General features: G+C 42.0%; 1 protein-coding gene across 1 annotated transcript; it reads left to right on the forward strand.

Moving 5' to 3' along the window:
- The first annotated feature begins 414 nt into the window (after nt 1-414).
- LOC124045570 (cytochrome P450 3A30-like) lies at nt 415-18,933 on the forward strand. Its single transcript, XM_046364948.1, has 13 exons — nt 415-770; nt 2,439-2,532; nt 2,664-2,716; nt 3,462-3,561; nt 3,642-3,755; nt 4,991-5,079; nt 5,173-5,321; nt 6,836-6,963; nt 9,542-9,620; nt 10,924-11,084; nt 11,233-11,459; nt 17,697-17,859; nt 18,111-18,933. The coding sequence occupies exons 1-13, from the start codon at nt 700-702 to the stop codon at nt 18,204-18,206; spliced, it is 1,524 nt and encodes a 507-aa protein (XP_046220904.1). The 5' UTR covers nt 415-699; the 3' UTR covers nt 18,207-18,933.
- Nucleotides 18,934-19,184: the final 251 nt, after the last annotated feature.

The following is a 19,184-nucleotide window of genomic DNA, read 5'->3' on the forward strand; positions in this document are numbered from 1 at the left end:
AGGGGGGAAGGGTCAATGTAGATAGTCTGGGTAGCCATTTCATTACTTGTTCAGGTGTCTTATAGCTTTGGGGTCGAAGCTGTTAAGGAGACTTTTGGACCTAGACTTGGTGCTCCGGTTCCGCTTGCCGTGCAGTAGCAGAGAGAACTATCTATGACTTCATTTACATTCCTGTGTCAATCATTTACATTCCTGTGTCAATCATTTACATTCCTGTGTCAATCATTTACATTCCTGTGTCAATCATTTACATTCCTGTGTCATTTGTTTTACTTCTGCCCGCCCCTCGCCCTCCCCAATAGAGAATGATAGAGGCCTATAATGACCAAAAGGCGTTTTAGCATGGGTAGCACCGTTGAGCGATTCCACCATGCCTTTGCCATTTTAATGTAGTCAAAGTACTCATCTGGTTGGATTTCTACATGTTGTAGCCTCAATGGTGCTGCCCACAGTGTCATAGAAGCTATAATGGCACATATATAAATATGAGTCCTCTATCTATCTCTATTCTCTCCCTCTCTCTCTGCAAAGAGTCGCCCGTTAACCCTCAAACTACCGAATAGCCCTTTAAAAAGGTGGTAGTAAAATAATTACACCATTCCTTTGTGGACCGCCATAATATTACAGAAGAAGAAGAGAGAATTACAGGTCGGTCAGAGCCTACGGTCAGAGTCAAAAGCGCAACAGAGCGGAGACACGATGTGGTACTTTCCTTCGTTCTCCACAGAGACATGGACTCTGGTAGCGATACTATTTGCTATCTTCATGTGGTAAGTACCTTTTATTAGAAAAGGTTAACAATCATGCTTTCTGTACTAACCTGCTGTTGAGAAAAGGACAAAATGTCCTTAATATATCTACAGTAATAATGGAATGATAGTGTTTCACATTATTTTTTCCCAAAAATGTTATTTGGCCCATACACAATTTTATTCTTATGGTGAAGCATTCTTATTGTTCAAAGAAAGACATACTGTCTCTTGTGGTCAAATTGACTGGAGCCAGAAAAACTCTTGTTGTCAAATTGACTGGGGCCAGCAAATCTCTTGTGGTCAAATTGACTGGGGTCAGCAAATCTCTTGTGGTCAAATTGACTGGGGCCAGCAAATCTCTTGTGGTCAAATTGACTGGGGCCAGCAAATCTCTTGTGGTCAAATTGACTGGGGCCAGCAAATCTCTTGTTTTCAAATTAGTTGGGGCCAGCAAATCTCTTGTTTTCAAATTGACTGGGGCCAGCAAATCTCTTGTTTTCAAATTGACTGGGGCCAGCAAATCTCTTGTTTTCAAATTGACTGGGGCCAGCAGATCTATTGTTTTCAAATTGGTTGGGGCCAGAAAATCTCTTGTTTTCAAATTGACTGGGGCCAGTAAATCTCTTGTTGTCAAATTGGCTGGGGCCAGCAAATCTCTTGTTTTCACAAAAAGATACAGTTTTTTGTTGAATTGTTACACATAGTACGTTTTAAGTTGAGAACATCACACAGTAGTAACATGTTCTGTTACAGCGTAAGCCTATAGGCAGTAAACTATACAGCTAAATATATTATATGTAAACATTACATAGCCAACAAGTATCTCAAGTAATGTATGTTGTGTTTTATATTGTATCTTGAGTGTATTATCTATACTTTAACTACTGTGATTTGAAATATTACTGTATAATCTATTATTACATTAACTAAATGAGAACGACTGCTCTCTCTCATTGAGGCCGACTGGGGTACTGCAGGTAATGTTTTCAGAAAGTAGCATCTCCCATTGTAGTCAATCTTAATGGTCAATATTCATGGATGTAAAAACAATTCCGAACACAATCATAGTACGAATACTTGCTTCTATTTCAGATTTATGTCCTTTAACCAATTATTTTTTATTATAAACTGTGTGGTTCGAGCCCTGAATGCTGATTGGCTGAAAGCCATGGTATATCAGACCGCATACCATGGGTATGACAAAGCATTTATTTGTACTGCTCTAATTACGTTGGTAACCACTTTATAATAGCAATAAGGCAACTCTGGGGTTTGGGATGTATGGCCAATATACCACGCGTAAGGGCCGTGTCCTAGCACTCTGTGTTGCGTCGTGCATAAGAACAGCCCTTAGCTGTGGTATATTATCCATATACAACACCCCCGGGGCCTTTTTGCTGAAATCACACACGTAAGGATAATATAGTGGCTGCTGGCAGCTTGCAGTACCCCTGTCGGCCATCAACTTGAGATACTCAATGAAGGGACAGCACTGAGCTAGCCTGCAACTTCACTTCCCTTGAGTGGCTCAAACTGCATACGATGTTTCCAAAAACTCCTCCATGAAGCAGGATGGCGACACATAAAAAGGCGGTTCCTGGTCTTCAAAAGGGCGACTGAGACTTCACGTTGGAAACAATTGGGTCGTTCCCCTCACTGAATATTTCTCTCTAACCCTATAATAAGGTATGGATATGCACCTTATGGATTCTTCAAGAAACTCGGCATCCAGGGACCTAAACCTCTCCCCTTCATAGGGACGTTTTTAGAGTACAAAAGGGTGAGGTTACTATTACATTAATACTACTACTTCTGCTTTTGTGTAGTGTGTTGCTCGAACTCAATGGGTGTCCATATAGTGTGACATGAGGACCATGAGGACTCAAGCTGATCTCCTCCCTTCTTTCACAGGGTCTCTTCATATTTGACAATGCCTGTTACCAGAAGTACGGCGATGTGTGGGGGTAGGTGTGTGTGGGGGGTAGGTGTGTGTGTGTGGGTAGGTGTTTGTGTGTGGGGTAGGTGTTTGTATGTGGGGTAGGTGTTTGTGTAGGGGCTGGTGTGTGTGGGGGTTGGTGTGTGTGTGGGGGTAGGTGTTTGGGTGGGGATAGAGGTGTGTGTGTGGGGGTAGGTGTGTGGGGGTGGGTAGGTGTGTGGGGGGTAGGTGTGTGTGGGGGGAGGTAGGTGTGTGGGGGGGTAGAGTGTGTGGGGGGGTCGGTGTGTGTGCGGGGATCGGTGTGTGTGGGGGGTAGAGTGTGTGGGGGGATAGGTGTGTGTGGGGGATAGGTGTGTGTGCGGGGATCGGTGTGTGTGGGGGGGTAGAGTGTGTGAGGGGATAGGTGTGTGTGGGGGGATAGGTGTGTGTGGGGGATAGGTGTGTGTGGGGGATAGGTGTGTGGGGGGGATAGGTGTGGGGGGGTAGAGTGTGTGTGTGTGGGGGTAGAGAGTGTGTGGGGGGATAGGTGTAGGTGGGGGGGTAGAGTGTGTGTGGGGGGATAGGTGTAGGTGGGGGGTAGAGTGTGTGTGGGGGGATAGGTGTGTGTGGGGGGGTAGAGTGTATGTGGGGGGATAGGTGTGTGTAGGGGGGTTGCGTTTGTACAAGTATAGGGGAACTATGTTTTCAATGCTCTGGTGAATTATTTGTAATTCTGGCTCTTTTAATCATTCTTAGTATTTAGTAGTTATTTTAGTATTTTGTCATTCTTTTAGGTTATTTGATGGGAGACTGCCCATAATGGGTGTGATGGACACAGCCATGATCAAAACCATCCTGGTGAAGGAATGTTACTCTGTGTTTACCAACAGACGGGTAAGCAGAAACACCCAAACCACCCTAACCTCTCTAACCTTCAGTCCTGATCCTAACCTCTGGAACGTGTGTGTGGTCAGGACTTTGGGTTGAACGGGGAGCTCCACGACGCTGTAACAACCGTAGAAGACAATGAGTGGAAGAGAATCCGCAGCACTCTGTCTCCCTCCTTCACCAGTGGACGACTCAAAGATGTAAAGACACACGTACATGAATGTACACACACAGCACTCAGGGGTTGTGGAGCCTCTCTAGAGTACATCTAGTGGAGTATACATCCAGCCTCTATAGAGTACGTCTAGTGGAGTATACATCCAGCCTCTATAGAGTACGTCTAGTGGAGTATACATCCAGCCTCTATAGAGTACGTCTAGTGGAGTATACATCCAGCCTCTATAGAGTACGTCTAGTGGAGTATACATCCAGCCTCTATAGAGTACGTCTAGTGGAGTATACATCCAGCCTCTATAGAGTACGTCTAGTGGAGTATACATCCAGCCTCTATAGAGTACGTCTAGTGGAGTATACATCCAGCCTCTATAGAGTACGTCTAGTGGAGTATACATCCAGCCTCTATAGAGTACGTCTAGTGGAGTATACATCCAGCCTCTATAGAGTACGTCTAGTGGAATATACATCCAGCCTCTATAGAGTACGTCTAGTGGAGTATACATCCAGCCTCTATAGAGTATGTCTAGTGGAGTATACATCCAGCCTCTATAGAGTATGTCTAGTGGAGTATACATCCAGCCTCTATAGAGTACGTCTAGTGGAGTATACATCCAGCCTCTATAGAGTATGTCTAGTGGAGTATACATCCAGCCTCTATAGAGTATGTCTAGTGGAGTATACATCCAGCCTCTATAGAGTATCCAGTCTAGTGGAGTATACATCCAGCCTCTATAGAGTATGTCTAGTGGAGTATACATCCAGCCTCTATAGAGTACGTCTAGTGGAGTATACATCCGGCCTCTATAGAGTACGTCTAGTGGAGTATACATCCAGCCTCTATAGAGTACGTCTAGTGGAGTATACATCCAGCCTCTATAGAGTATGTCTAGTGGAGTATACATCCAGCCTCTATAGAGTACGTCTAGTGGAGTATACATCCAGCCTCTATAGAGTATGTCTAGTGGAGTATACATCCAGCCTCTATAGAGTACGTCTAGTGGAGTATACATCCAGCCTCTATAGAGTACGTCTAGTGGAGTATACATCCAGCCTCTATAGAGTACATCTAGTGGAGTATACATCCAGCCTCTATAGAGTACATCTAGTGGAGTATACATCCAGCATCATTGAGAAAGCTGTTGACCTGGGCTCCCTATATCCAGCCCTGAGAAAAGATGAGCTTGAGAATCCAGGATGCAGAACAAATGTGAGAATATGTCTAGTGTAGCAAGACTATATGTATCTTGTTTTTTGACAGATGTTCATGATAATGACTCAACACTCCAGAAACCTGGTGAAGTTTCTGCAGAAGAAGGTGGACACTGACGAGGTCCTGGAAGTTAAAGAGTGAGTATGGGTAATGCAGTTTGTTAAATGCGCAAATGAGGCAGTAACATTACATCTTTCTCATGCATTTTATTGTGTGTGTGTGTTTCCCAGAATCTTTGGGGCCTACAGTATGGACGTGGTGGCAAGTAGCGCGTTCAGTGTTGACATTGATTCTATCAACCAACCCAACGATCCCTTAGTCGTCAACGTAAAGAAACTACTCAAATTCAACCTGTTAAATCCTCTCCTAATCTTAGTAGGTAAGCTGTGCGTGTGTGTGAACATAATGTAGTCCCTGTATCTCTCTGATGTAGTCAAAGAGGAATGAAGTGCCTTTGTAGTCCCTGTATCTCTCTGATGTAGTCAAAGAGGAATGAAGTGCCTTTGTAGTCCCTGTATCACTCTGATGTAGTCAAAGAGGAATGAAGTGCCTTTGTAGTCCCTGTATCACTCTGATGTAGTCAAAGAGGAATGAAGTGCCTTTGTAGTCCCTGTATCTCTCTGATGTAGTCAAAGAGGAATGAAGTGCCTTTGTAGTCCCTGTATCTCTCTGATGTAGTCAAAGAGGAATGAAGTGCCTTTGTAGTCCCTGTATCACTCTGATGTAGTCAAAGAGGAATGAAGTGCCTTTGTAGTCCCTGTATCACTCTGATGTAGTCAAAGAGGAATGAAGTGCCTTTGTAGTCCCTGTATCTCTCTGATGTAGTCAAAGAGGAATGAAGTGCCTTTGTAGTCCCTGTATCTCTCTGATGTAGTCAAAGAGGAATGAAGTGCCTTTGTAGTCCCTGTATCTCTCTGATGTAGTCAAAGAGGAATGAAGTGCCTTTGTAGTCCCTGTATCTCTCTGATGTAGTCAAAGAGGAATGAAGTGCCTTTGTAGTCCCTGTATCTCTCTGATGTAGTCAAAGAGGAATGAAGTGCCTTTGTAGTCCCTGTATCACTCTGATGTAGTCAAAGAGGAATGAAGTGCCTTTGTAGTCCCTGTATGTATCTCTCTGATGTAGTCAAAGAGGAATGAAGTGCCTTTGTAGTCCCTGTATCTCTCTGATGTAGTCAAAGAGGAATGAAGTGCCTTTGTAGTCCCTGTATCTCTCTGATGTAGTCAAAGAGGAATGAAGTGCCTTTGTAGTCCCTGTATCTCTCTGATGTAGTCAAAGAGGAATGAAGTGCCTTTGTAGTCCCTGTATCTCTCTGATGTAGTCAAAGAGGAATGAAGTGCCTTTGTAGTCCCTGTATCTCTCTGATGTAGTCAAAGAGGAATGAAGTGCCTTTGTAGTCCCTGTATCTCTCTGATGTAGTCAAAGAGGAATGAAGTGCCTTTGTAGTCCCTGTATCTCTCTGATGTAGTCAAAGAGGAATGAAGTGCCTTTGTAGTCCCTGTATCTCTCTGATGTAGTCAAAGAGGAATGAAGTGCCTTTTGTAGTCCCTGTATCTCTCTGATGTAGTCAAATGATCTTCTTTGAACTTCTCTCCTTCTCTCTGAAGTGCCTTTGTAGTCCCTGTATCTCTCTGATGTAGTCAAAGAGGAATGAAGTGCCTTTGTAGTCCCTGTATCTCTCTGATGTAGTCAAAGAGGAATGAAGTGCCTTTGTAGTCCCTGTATCACTCTGATGTAGCCTTGTTAATTAAGCAATGTATTTTTCATTTCCATGTACAGTGTAAATTGCCACTCTTTTCTTTTATTAATTCCTCATCTCTTCTTGTTTCTTCATTTCAATGATCTTCTCTCCTGTCTCCTCCTCTTCTGTTACTTCTCTCCTTCTCTCACTCCAGTGTTGTTCCCGTTTATGCGTCCGCTCCTGGAAATGTGTAATGTCTCTTTCCTACCTGCTGGTGCTATGAATTTCTTCTATTCCTTCCTGAGGAAGATCAAAACAGAGAGGAGCAAGAATGTACACAATGTGAGCTACAACCCTTAACCATAACCACCTACCCTAAACCTAACCACCTACCCTAAACCTAACCACCTACCCTAAACCTAACCACCTACCCTTAACCTAACCACCTACCCTAAACCTAATTACCTACCCTTAACCTAACCACCTACCCTTAACCATAACCACCTACCCTAAACCTAACCACCTACCCTAAACCTAACCACCTACCCTTAACCTAACCACCTACCCTAAACCTAACCACCTACCCTTAACCTAACCACCTACCCTAAACCTAATTACCTACCCTTAACCTAACCACCTACCCTTAACCATAACCACCTACCCTTAACCATAACCACCTACCCTTAACCATAACCACCTACCCTTAACCTAACCACCTACCCTTAACCATAACCACCTACCCTTAACCATAACCACCTACCCTTAACCTAACCACCTACCCTTAACCATAACCACCTACCCTTAACCTAACCACCTACCCTTAACCATAACCACCTACCCTAAACCTAATTACCTACCCTAAACCTAACCACCTACCCTTAACCTAACCACCTACCCTTAACCATAACCACCTACCCTAAACCTAATTACCTACCCTAAACCTAACCACCTACCCTTAACCATAACCACCTACCCTAAACCTAACCACCTACCCTTAACCTAACCACCTACCCTTAACCATAACCACCTACCCTAAACCTAATTACCTACCCTAAACCTAACCACCTACCCTTAACCATAACCACCTACCCTAAACCTAACCACCTACCCTTAACCTAACCACCTACCCTTAACCTAACCACCTACCCTTAACCATAACCACCTACCCTTAACCATAACCACCTACCCTAAACCTAACCACCTACCCTTAACCTAACCACCTACCCTTAACCATAACCACCTACCCTAAACCTAACCACCTACCCTAAACCTAATTACCTACCCTAAACCTAACCACCTACCCTTAACCATAACCACCTACCCTAAACCTAACTACCTACCCTTAACCTAACCACCTACCCTAAACCTAACCACCTACCCTAAACCTAACCACCTACCCTTAACCTAACCACCTACCCTTAACCTAACCACCTACCCTTAACCATAACCACCTACCCTAAACCTAATTACCTACCCTAAACCTAACCACCTACCCTTAACCATAACCACCTACCCTAAACCTAACTACCTACCCTAAACCTAATTACCTACCCTAAACCTAACCACCTACCCTTAACCTAACCACCTACCCTAAACCTAACCACCTACCCTTAACCATAACCACCTACCCTTAACCATAACCACCTACCCTAAACCTAACCACCTACCCTTAACCATAACCACCTACCCTTAACCTAACCACCTACCCTTAACCTAACCACCTACCCTTAACCTAACCACCTACCCTTAACCATAATCACCTACCCTAAACCTAACCACCTACCCTTAACCTAACCACCTACCCTTAACCATAATCACCTACCCTAAACCTAACCACCTTCCCTTAACCTAACCACCTACCCTTAACCATAACCTCCTACCCTAAACCTAACCACCTACCCTTAACCTAACCACCTACCCTAAACCTAACCACCTACCCTAAACCTAACCACCTACCCTTAACCTAACCACCTACCCTTAACCATAACCTCCTACCCTAAACCTAACCACCAACCCTTAACCTAACCACCTACCCTAAACCTAACCACCTACCCTAAACCTAACCACCTACCCTTAACCTAACCACCTACCCTTAACCATAACCACCTACCCTAAACCTAACCACCTACCCTAAACCTAACCACCTACCCTAAACCTAACCAGCTACCCTAACCTAACCACCTACCTTACCCTAAACCTAATCACCTACCATAAACCTAACCACCTACCTTACCCTAAACCTAACCACCTACCTTACCCTAAACCTAACCACCTACCCTAAACCTAACCACCTACCCTAAAACTAACCACCTACCCTTAACCTAACCTATCCTGATGCCTAGTCACTTCAAACTGCATGGGCTCTACAGTGCAACCATTTTACTCACATATGCTAAATATTTAGCTGTGCAACCTGGAATTTTGTATTTAGGAGCACCAGCACCCATGGCAAAAATGAAGGTTTCTAGCTTTAATATCAGAAATATTTTTAATTTGTGTTCCTAAATTTCTTTGTGTACGCCTAGATTTTCAATTTAGGCGCACACAAGCTCCCTGTAAAAAAGGTCAGCTTAGAGCCTACCTTACTATCTCGTACCCCTGCACTTGATATGGTATGGGTTCTCCCTGTATATAGCTTCATTCTTGTGTATTTTATTACTCGTGTTGCTATTTTTATATTTATTCAACTATAAATAAACTAACTAACTAACTTAATTATATTTAACTCTATCATTGGGACGGGCTCATAAGCAACAATTTCATGGCAAGGTCTATGTGACAAATACAATTTGATTTCATTTCATTTCCACCCCAACCATACCCCAGTCAGTACTAGGCATAAACCCCAAACCTTATCCTCAACCCCACTGAAGTGGCATCATGATTACTGATAAGTGTGGTGTTTGGTTTGGCCCTTCAGACCAGAGTGGACTTAATGCAGCTGATGGTGGACTCTCAGATCCCACAGGACCACATGTCCAAGGAAGCTGCACACAAAGGTAAGTAACTCAAAATCATGGACAGGGGTGACAACGGTCATTTTGTGGTTCGTTCTGCGCTATTGTGTTGTGGTTCTCTCTGTACAACCTATTCTCAGAGTGTTTCATATTATTCTACCATTCAAAAGTTTGGGGTCACTTAGAAATGTCCTTGTTTTTGTCCATTAAAATAACCTCAAATTGATCATAAATACAGTGTAGACATTGTTAATGTTGTAAATGACTATTGTAGCTGGATTTTTAATGGAATATCTACGTAGGCGTACAGAGGCCCATTATCAGCAACCATCACTCCTGTGTTCCAAAGGCACGTTGTGTTAGCTAATCCAAGTTTATAACTTTGAAGGGCTAATTTATCATTAGAAAACCCTTTTGCAACAGCTCAGTTGTCCTGATTAAAGAAGCAATAAAAGAAGCAATACAACTGTCCTTCTCTAGACTTGTTGAGTATCTGGAGCACAAGTCAAATGTGCCGTTTTATAGCCAATCCCATGCTGTTCTACACATTTTGCAATGACGTTTATACAATTTAGCATTGCTATAGCTAATTTCCTGCTATTCTACACACGGCTGAGATAAAAGACCCTGTAAGCCCCCCGCCTTGCAGGGGCTGCTGGGGTGTGTGGTATGCCAATGTTGATTGATTCATGATTTAATTAATTAATTAATCTTATGCTACACAAAGATAAATAACATACATTTTTCTAAACTAATCCAATCTGTTAGTTGGATTTATTGCACCCATTACTGAAATGGTAGGTCCAGTTTAGATGGAATCTGAATAGAGATTGTGGGAATCCACTTTGGATGAAATTCCAATAGGATTTAAACATCACTCAGCAAGCCAGCATAATGTGACTTGATGCTGGTCACTAGTGTCCAACACACAGCGAATACTGGACACCAGCAAAAAACACAGCAAATGCTGATCACCAGCAAAACCACAACAAAGGCTGGTCCCCAGCAAAAACACAATGAAGGATGGGATGCCAGCACAACCAACTAGACCATGCAGGTCAGACCAGTTTCACCAGCTAGATCATGCTGGTCTGCCAGCATAACCAACTAGACCATGCAGGTCAGACCAGTTTCACCAGCTAGATCATGCTGGTCTGCCAGCATAACCAGCTAGACCATGTTTGTCAGCCAGCAGAACCCATTAGACCATGCTGGTCAGACCTGTTTGACCAGCATAGACAAGCAGAACCCAGCATGGAACAGCATAGACCAGCTTGAAATGTATGCTGGCCTAGATGTTTGGTTTTCAGCAGGGCTGAGCGATTGTGTTGTGGTTGTGTTCCAGGGCTGACGGACCATGAGATCCTGTCCCAGGCGTTGACATACATCTTTGGGGGCTATGAGACCAGCAGCAGCACACTGGGTTTCCTATCCTATAACCTGGCAACAAACCCTGACGTCCAGGCTGCCCTGCAGGATGAGATCGACCAGATCTTCCCCGACAAGGTGACCTCAAGCTGCTATTTTCACCCCATTCTGGAACTTTGAGGATTTATGACGGAGCCCCTCTAGTAATTAAATAGGATCTCGATGGCCAAAGGTCACTCAAGTGTTTCCCATGAAGGGTAGTGAAGTTGTGCCTGTCTCCCTGCAGGCTCCGCCCACCTATGAAGGGCTGATGCAGATGGAGTATCTGGACATGGTCATCAACGAGACCTTGCGGGTGTATCCCATCATCAGCCGGCTAGAGAGGGTTGCCAAGGCGACCGTGGAGGTGAATGGTGTCACCATCCCCAAGGGAACTGTTGTCATGATCCCAATCATGGTCCTTCACCACCACCCAACACACTGGCCCAAACCTGAAGTCTTCCGACCAGAGAGGTACGGTACATACAGTAACACTTGTCTCTGCTTTACGACTTGGTCGTTTCGCACAAAACTGGAACAAAAAACAGACCATGATGGCGCAGTGGTCTAAGGCACTGCATCACAGCAGGCCGGCTGCGACCGGGAGGCCCATTGGGTGGCTCACAATTGGCCCAGCGTCGTCCGGGTTAGGGAGGGTTTGGCCGGCAAAGATATCCTTGTCTCATTACGCACTAGCGACTCCTGTGGCAGGCCATGCGCAGTGCAAGCTGACCAGGTCGCCTTCTTGCATTGTGTCAAGAAGCAGTGCGGCTTGGTTGGGTTGTGTTTTGGAGGACGCGTGGCTCTCGACCTTCGCCTCTCCCGAGTCCGTAGGGGAGTTGTAGCGATGAGACAAGACTGTAACTACCAATTGGATACAATGAAATTGGGGAGAAAAAAGGGGTAAAAAAAAAAAAAACGAAATAAACCATGTACCAAACATCCTTCCTCCATATGACTTTTTTGTGTATTATATTTTGAAAAAGTAATGTGTTCAATTTCATAAAGAACCAAAAAGTCATGGTCTGTTGTTTAATGTGGAACGACCCAAACTCTTGGCTCTACTCTATCCTACTGTACTCTACCAAAGTAAAGAACAAATAGTCTCCTCTACTGAGTCCTACTACACAGTTACTGAACACTAGCAGTTATAGAGACTGTGGAGTTACTGACCACTACTATTTATAGTCTGTAGAGATACTGACCACTACTCCAGTTATAGAGTCTGTAGAGTTACTGACTACTACTCTAGTTAGTCTGTAGAGTTACTGACCACTGACCACTACTCTCGTTATAGTGTCTGTCTAGTTACTGACCACTACTAGTTATAGAGTCTGTATAGTTACTGACCACTACTAGTTATAGAGTCTGTAGAGGTACTGACCACTACTAGTTATAGAGTCTGTATAGTTACTGACCACTACTAGTTATAGAGTCTGTATAGTTACTGACCACTACTAGTTATAGAGTCTGTAGAGTTACTGACCACTACTAGTTATAGAGTCTGTATAGTTACTGACCACTACTAGTTATAGAGTCTGTAGAGGTACTGACCACTACTAGTTATAGAGTCTGTAGAGATACTGACCACTACTAGTTTTAGAGTCTGTATAGTTACTGACCACTACTCTAGTTATAGAGTGTGTAGAGTTACTGACCACTACTAGTTATAGAGTCTGTATAGTTACTGACCACTACTAGTTATAGAGTCTGTAAAGTTACTGTTATAGAGTCTGTATAGTTACTGACCACTACTAGTTATAGAGTCTGTATAGTTACTGACCACTACTAGTTATAGAGTCTGTATAGTTACTGACCACTACTAGTTATAGAGTCTGTAGAGTTACTGACCACTACTAGTTATAGAGTCTGTATAGTTACTGACCACTATTAGTTATAGAGTCTGTAGAGGTACTGACCACTACTAGTTATAGAGTCTGTAGAGTTACTGACCACTACTAGTTATAGAGTCTGTATAGTTACTGACCACTACTAGTTATAGAGTCTGTAGAAGTACTGACCACTACTAGTTATAGAGTATGTATAGTTCCTGACCACTACTAGTTATAGAGTCTGTAAAGTTACTGACCACTACTAGTTATAGAGTCTGTATAGTTACTGACCACTACTAGTTATAGAGTCTGTATAGTTACTGACCACTACTAGTTATAGAGTCTGTAGAGTTACTGACCACTACTAGTTATAGAGTCTGTATAGTTACTGACCACTACTAGTTATAGAGTCTGTAGAGGTACTGACCACTACTAGTTATAGAGTCTGTAGAGATACTGACCACTACTAGTTTTAGAGTCTGTATAGTTACTGACCACTACTCTAGTTATAGAGTGTGTAGAGTTACTGACCACTACTAGTTCTAGAGTCTGTAGAGGTACTGACCACTACTAGTTATAGAGTCTGTAGAGTTACTGACCACTACTAGTTATAGAGTCTGTATAGTTACTGACCACTACTCTAGTTATAGAGTCTGTATAGTTACTGACCACTACTAGTTATAGAGTCTGTATAGTTACTGACCACTACTCTAGTTATAGAGTCTGTAGAGTTACTGACCACTACTAGTTATAGAGTCTGTATAGTTACTAACCACTACTCTAATTATAAAGTCTGTAGAGTTACTGACCACTACTAGTTATAGAGTCTGTATAGTTACTGACCACTACTCTAATTATAAAGTCTGTAGAGATACTGACCACTACTCTAATTATAAAGTCTGTAGAGTTACTGACCACTACTAGTTATAGAGTCTGTAGAGTTACTGACCACTACTAGTTATAGAGTCTGTAGAGTTACTGACCACTACTAGTTATAGAGTCTGTATAGTTACTGACCACTACTCTAATTATAAAGTCTGTAGAGATACTGACCACTACTCCAATTATAAAGTCTGTAGAGTTACTGACCACTACTAGTTATAGAGTCTGTAGAGTTACTGACCACTACTAGTTATAGAGTCTGTATAGTTACTGACCACTACTCTAATTATAGAGTCTGTATAGTTACTGACCACTACTCTAATTATAAAGTCTGTAGAGTTACTGACCACTACTAGTTATAGAGTCTGTATAGTTACTGACCACTACTCTAGTTATAGAGTCTGTATAGGTACTGACCACTACTAGTTATAGAGTCTGTAGAGTTACTGACCACTACTCTAATTATAAAGTCTGTAGAGTTACTGACCACTACTCTAATTATAAAGTCTGTAGAGTTACTGACCACTACTCTAGTTATAGAGTCTGTATAGTTACTGACCACTACTAGTTATAGAGTCTGTAGAGTTACTGACCACTACTCTAATTATAAAGTCTGTAGAGTTACTGACCACTACTCTAATTATAAAGTCTGTAGAGTTACTGACCACTACTAGTTATAGAGTCTGTATAGTTACTGACCACTACTCTAGTTATAGAGTCTGTATAGTTACTGACCACTACTAGTTATAGAGTCTGTATAGTTACTGACCACTACTCTAGTTATAGAGTCTGTATAGTTACTGACCACTACTCTAATTATAGAGTCTGTATAGTTACTGACCACTACTAGTTATAGAGTCTGTAGAGTTACTGACCACTACTCTAATTATAAAGTCTGTAGAGTTACTGACCACTACTAGTTATAGAGTCTGTATATTTACTGACCACTACTCTAGTTATAAAGTCTGTAGAGTTACTGACCACTACTAGTTATAGAGTCTGTATAGTTACTGACCACTACTCTAGTTATAGAGTCTGTATAGTTACTGACCACTACTAGTTATAGAGTCTGTAGAGTTACTGACCACTACTCGAATTATAAAGTCTGTAGAGTTACTGACCACTACTCTAATTATAAAGTCTGTAGAGTTACTGACCGCTACTCTAGTTATAGAGTCTGTATAGTTACTGACCACTACTCTAGTTATAGAGTCTGTATAGTTACTGACCACTACTAGTTATAGAGTCTGTAAAGTTACTGACCACTACTCTAATTATAAAGTCTGTAGAGTTACTGACCACTACTCTAATTATAAAGTCTGTATAGTTACTGACCACTACTAGTTATAGAGTCTGTAGAGTTACTGACCACTACTAGTTATAGTGTCTGTAGAGTTACTGACCACTACTAGTTATAGAGTCTGTATAGTTCCTGACCACTACTCTAGTTATAGAGTCTGTATAGTTACTGACCACTACTAGTTATAGAGTCTGTATAGTTACTGACCACTACTAGTTATAGAGTCTGTATAGTTACTGACCACTACTAGTTATAGAGTCTGTATAGTTACTGACCACTACTAGTTATAGAGTCTGTATAGTTACTGACCACTACTAGTTATAGAGTCTGTAGAGTTACTGACCACTACTAGTTATAGAGTCTGTATAGTTACTGACCACTACTCTAGTTATAGAGTCTGTATAGTTACTGACCACTACTAGTTATAGAGTCTGTATAGTTACTGACCACTACTCTAGTTATAGAGTCTGTATAGTTACTGACCACTACTCTAATTATAGAGTCTGTATAGTTACTGACCACTACTAGTTATAGAGTCTGTAGAGTTACTGACCACTACTCTAATTATAGAGTCTGTATAGTTACTGACCACTACTCTAGTTATAGTCTGTATAGTTACTGACCACTACTAGTTTAGTCTAGTTACTGTCTGTTATAGTCTGTATAGTTACTGACCACTACTCTAATTATAAAGTCTGTAGAGTTACTGACCACTACTCTAATTATAAAGTCTGTAAAGTTACTGACCACTACTAGTTATAGAGTCTGTATAGTTACTGACCACTACTCTAGTTATAGAGTCTGTATAGTTACTGACCACTACTAGTTATAGAGTCTGTATAGTTACTGACCACTACTCTAGTTATAGAGTCTGTATAGTTACTGACCACTACTCTAATTATAAAGTCTGTAGAGTTACTGACCACTACTAGTTATAGAGTCTGTATAGTTACTGACCACTACTCTAGTTATAGAGTCTGTATAGTTACTGATCACTACTCTAATTATAAAGTCTGTATAGTTACTGACCACTACTCTAATTATAAAGTCTGTAGAGTTACTGACCACTACTAGTTATAGAGTCTGTATAGTTACTGACCACTACTAGTTATAGAGTCTGTATAGTTACTGATCACTACTCTAATTATAAAGTCTGTATAGTTACTGACCACTACTAGTTATAGAGTCTGTATAGTTACTGATCACTACTCTAATTATAAAGTCTGTATAGTTACTGATCACTACTCTAATTATAAAGTCTGTATAGTTACTGACCACTACTAGTTATAGAGTCTGTATAGTTACTGATCACTACTCTAATTATAAAGTCTGTATAGTTACTGATCACTACTCTAATTATAAAGTCTGTATAGTTACTGACCACTACTCTAGTTATAGAGTCTGTATAGTTACTGACCACTACTAGTTATAGAGTCTGTATAGTTACTGACCACTACTAGTTACAGAGTCTGTATAGTTACTGACCACTACTCTAGTTATAGAGTCTGTATAGTTACTGACCACTACTCTAGTTATAGAGTCTGTATAGTTACTGACCACTACTCTAATTATAAAGTCTGTAGAGTTACTGACCACTACTAGTTATAGAGTCTGTATAGTTACTGACCACTACTCTAGTTATAGAGTCTGTATAGTTACTGACCACTACTAGTTATAGAGTCTGTAGAGTTAATGACCCCTACTCTAGTTATAGAGTCTGTATAGTTACTGACCACTACTCTAATTATAAAGTCTGTAGAGTTACTGACCACTACTAGTTATAGAGTCTGTATAGTTACTGACCACTACTCTAGTTATAGTCTGTATAGTTACTGACCACTACTCTAATTATAAAGTCTGTAGAGTTACTGACCACTACTAGTTATAGAGTCTGTATAGTTACTGTCCACTTGTTAAGCAGAGTGACACAGGGGAACCCAAGAGCTGACTCAGATGAGGAAACAGGGATGAATAAACCAAAATATGATTTTTTTACACAGGGATATGGAGTGCAAATCCGGTAACTCGGATGAGTTGCAGAAAAAACAGATGTGGAGACTGAGTTTGGAGTTAGCTGAGTAGAACAGGGTAAACAGGTCCTGACCGGATTCTAAGGTAGTGGTGGTGAGTAAAATCCAGAGCACGGTAGTTGGGTGGTAAGATGTGGAATGGGAGACAGGTGCCAGAGACAGAGTGGTAAATGAGCAGAGATTACAATCTGGCAGAGTGGAAGTGGCAGGACTGAGTATTTGTAGAGGTCTTGATTATGGAACAGGTTGCAGCTGGTAGGGATCTGCTCTGACTCCATCACACCTGTCTCCAAACACAGAGAGGGAGAGAGAGTGTGCAGGGGGAGTAACTGCAGGTCAAGAAGACACCGGATGAACACCAGAGGGCGTTGCAGGAGCAGATGTGACACATCTACTAGATATAGAGTCTGTAGAGTTACTGACCACTACTCTAGCTAACTATTCTGTAGCATTGCTGAACACTACTCTAGTTAAATATTCTGTAGCATTGCTGAACACTACTCTAGTTTAATATTCTGTAGCATTGCTGAACACTACTCTAGTTTAATATTCTGTAGCACTGCTGAACGCTACTCTAATTAAATATTCTGTAGCATTGCTGAACACTACTCTAGTGTTGGACACAGTGCTGAATGCTACTTTGATCTGAACACTCCTCTGTCCTCAGGTTCAGTAAGAAGAACAGAGAGAACATTGATCCCTACACCTTCCTTCCGTTTGGGATGGGGCCCAGGAACTGTATCGGCATGAGATTCGCCCTCCAGACCATTAAGCTGGTGACAGTAGAGATCCTCCAGAGCTTCAGTTTTGTCACCTGCAAGGAGACAGAAGTGAGATTACTGATCGTCTCAATGGGATTTTTGGTGTGCTTGAGTCTTTGTGTGTATGCGTGCAAGTTTTTGAATATGTTGGTGTTGAATGTTTGCTTGTGATGGCTTATCTTTGTGTTGTTGACTGTAGGAGCTGTTTGGGTGAACTTAGGTTCTCAAAACAGAATTAAACCGTAACTGATTACATTGAGAGACTGTGTGGTGCTGTTTTCATATCGGTTTTTATATTGACTTCCTGGATGTGTCCTCAGGTTCCTCTGGAGCTGTTTGACAACGGCTTCCTCGCCCCAACGAAGCCCATCAAGCTGAAGCTGGTCCCCCGTGTTGTGGCCCCCAGCCAGGATTGAGAGGAGAGGCACAGGTATACAGGACACTACCCTGTTAGTCGAGCCAAGTCGGTTTCTGCTTCAGTCAAACATGGTTGGCATGGCAATGAGTAAATTGTCTAAAGGGCAAGGCAACCTTCCTATTGAGGTATGGAAGGGATCACCTTAGACTTATTGACATTCCAGGCTTATCCTCTGGAATTAGTACAATTCATTGATTTTATAGTGAAGAAACTACCCAACTAGCTATATTACTAAAATATTGACGTGTGTAGGCTTTTTGTATCATATTTGAAGGATTCCCTTGAAATTAAGATGACTCATCTCAAGGGTCATGCAATGAGTATAAAGTGGACACAATATGGACAATTGTAGTAACCATGTGTGCCTTAGTTTGTTTCGTAAAATAATTTATGTTCAGGCATTGAACAACCACAGATCACTAACTAATTTTCCTGCAAGAGATTGCTGCAACACAATGTACAACCAATATATAATATATGACCATGAATTATCTAATGCTTTTACTGATGTAAGATAGTATCACTCATATAACCCTCTTCTAAAACTCACATACCATGTCCACCAACCCCTCCTGTATATTACGCTTTGCAATAGAACGCCTGAGACTGTCACCTCCTCTGTTTATGCTGTACGGGGTTTTGGAATGTCTTATGTAATGATTTAATTTGTAGTGTAATTCTAACATTAATACTGCTGGACTGAAGTAAATGTTTTCTACCTGTAAGACAAGCTGCTTGAGTTGAATCTGTTCTGTTCCCCAGTCACCTGTAGGTTCCCCTGTTCTCCAGTCACTTGTAGGTTCCCCTGTGACCCAGTCACCTGTACGTTCACCTGTTCCCCAGTCACCTGTACGTTCACCTGTTCCCCAGTCACCTGTAGGTTCCCCTGTTCCCCAGTCACTTGTAGGTTCCCCTGTGATCCAGTCACCTGTACGTTCACCTGTTCCCCAGTCACCTGTACGTTCACCTGTTCCCC

The sequence above is a fragment of the Oncorhynchus gorbuscha genome, linkage group LG10 (assembly GCF_021184085.1).
Source record: "Oncorhynchus gorbuscha isolate QuinsamMale2020 ecotype Even-year linkage group LG10, OgorEven_v1.0, whole genome shotgun sequence".
NCBI classification, from domain to species: domain Eukaryota; kingdom Metazoa; phylum Chordata; class Actinopteri; order Salmoniformes; family Salmonidae; genus Oncorhynchus; species Oncorhynchus gorbuscha.

Coding starts and splice junctions, on each gene's coding strand:
- LOC124045570 (XM_046364948.1), top strand. CDS start 700: ATGTGGTACTTTCCTTCGTTCTCCACAGAGACATGGACTCTGGTAGCG. Junction 5,080..5,172: donor GAGGTCCTGGAAGTTAAAGA/GTGAGTATGGGT, acceptor TGTGTTTCCCAG/AATCTTTGGGGCCTACAGTA. Junction 11,460..17,696: donor GAAGTCTTCCGACCAGAGAG/GTACGGTACATA, acceptor CTCTGTCCTCAG/GTTCAGTAAGAAGAACAGAG.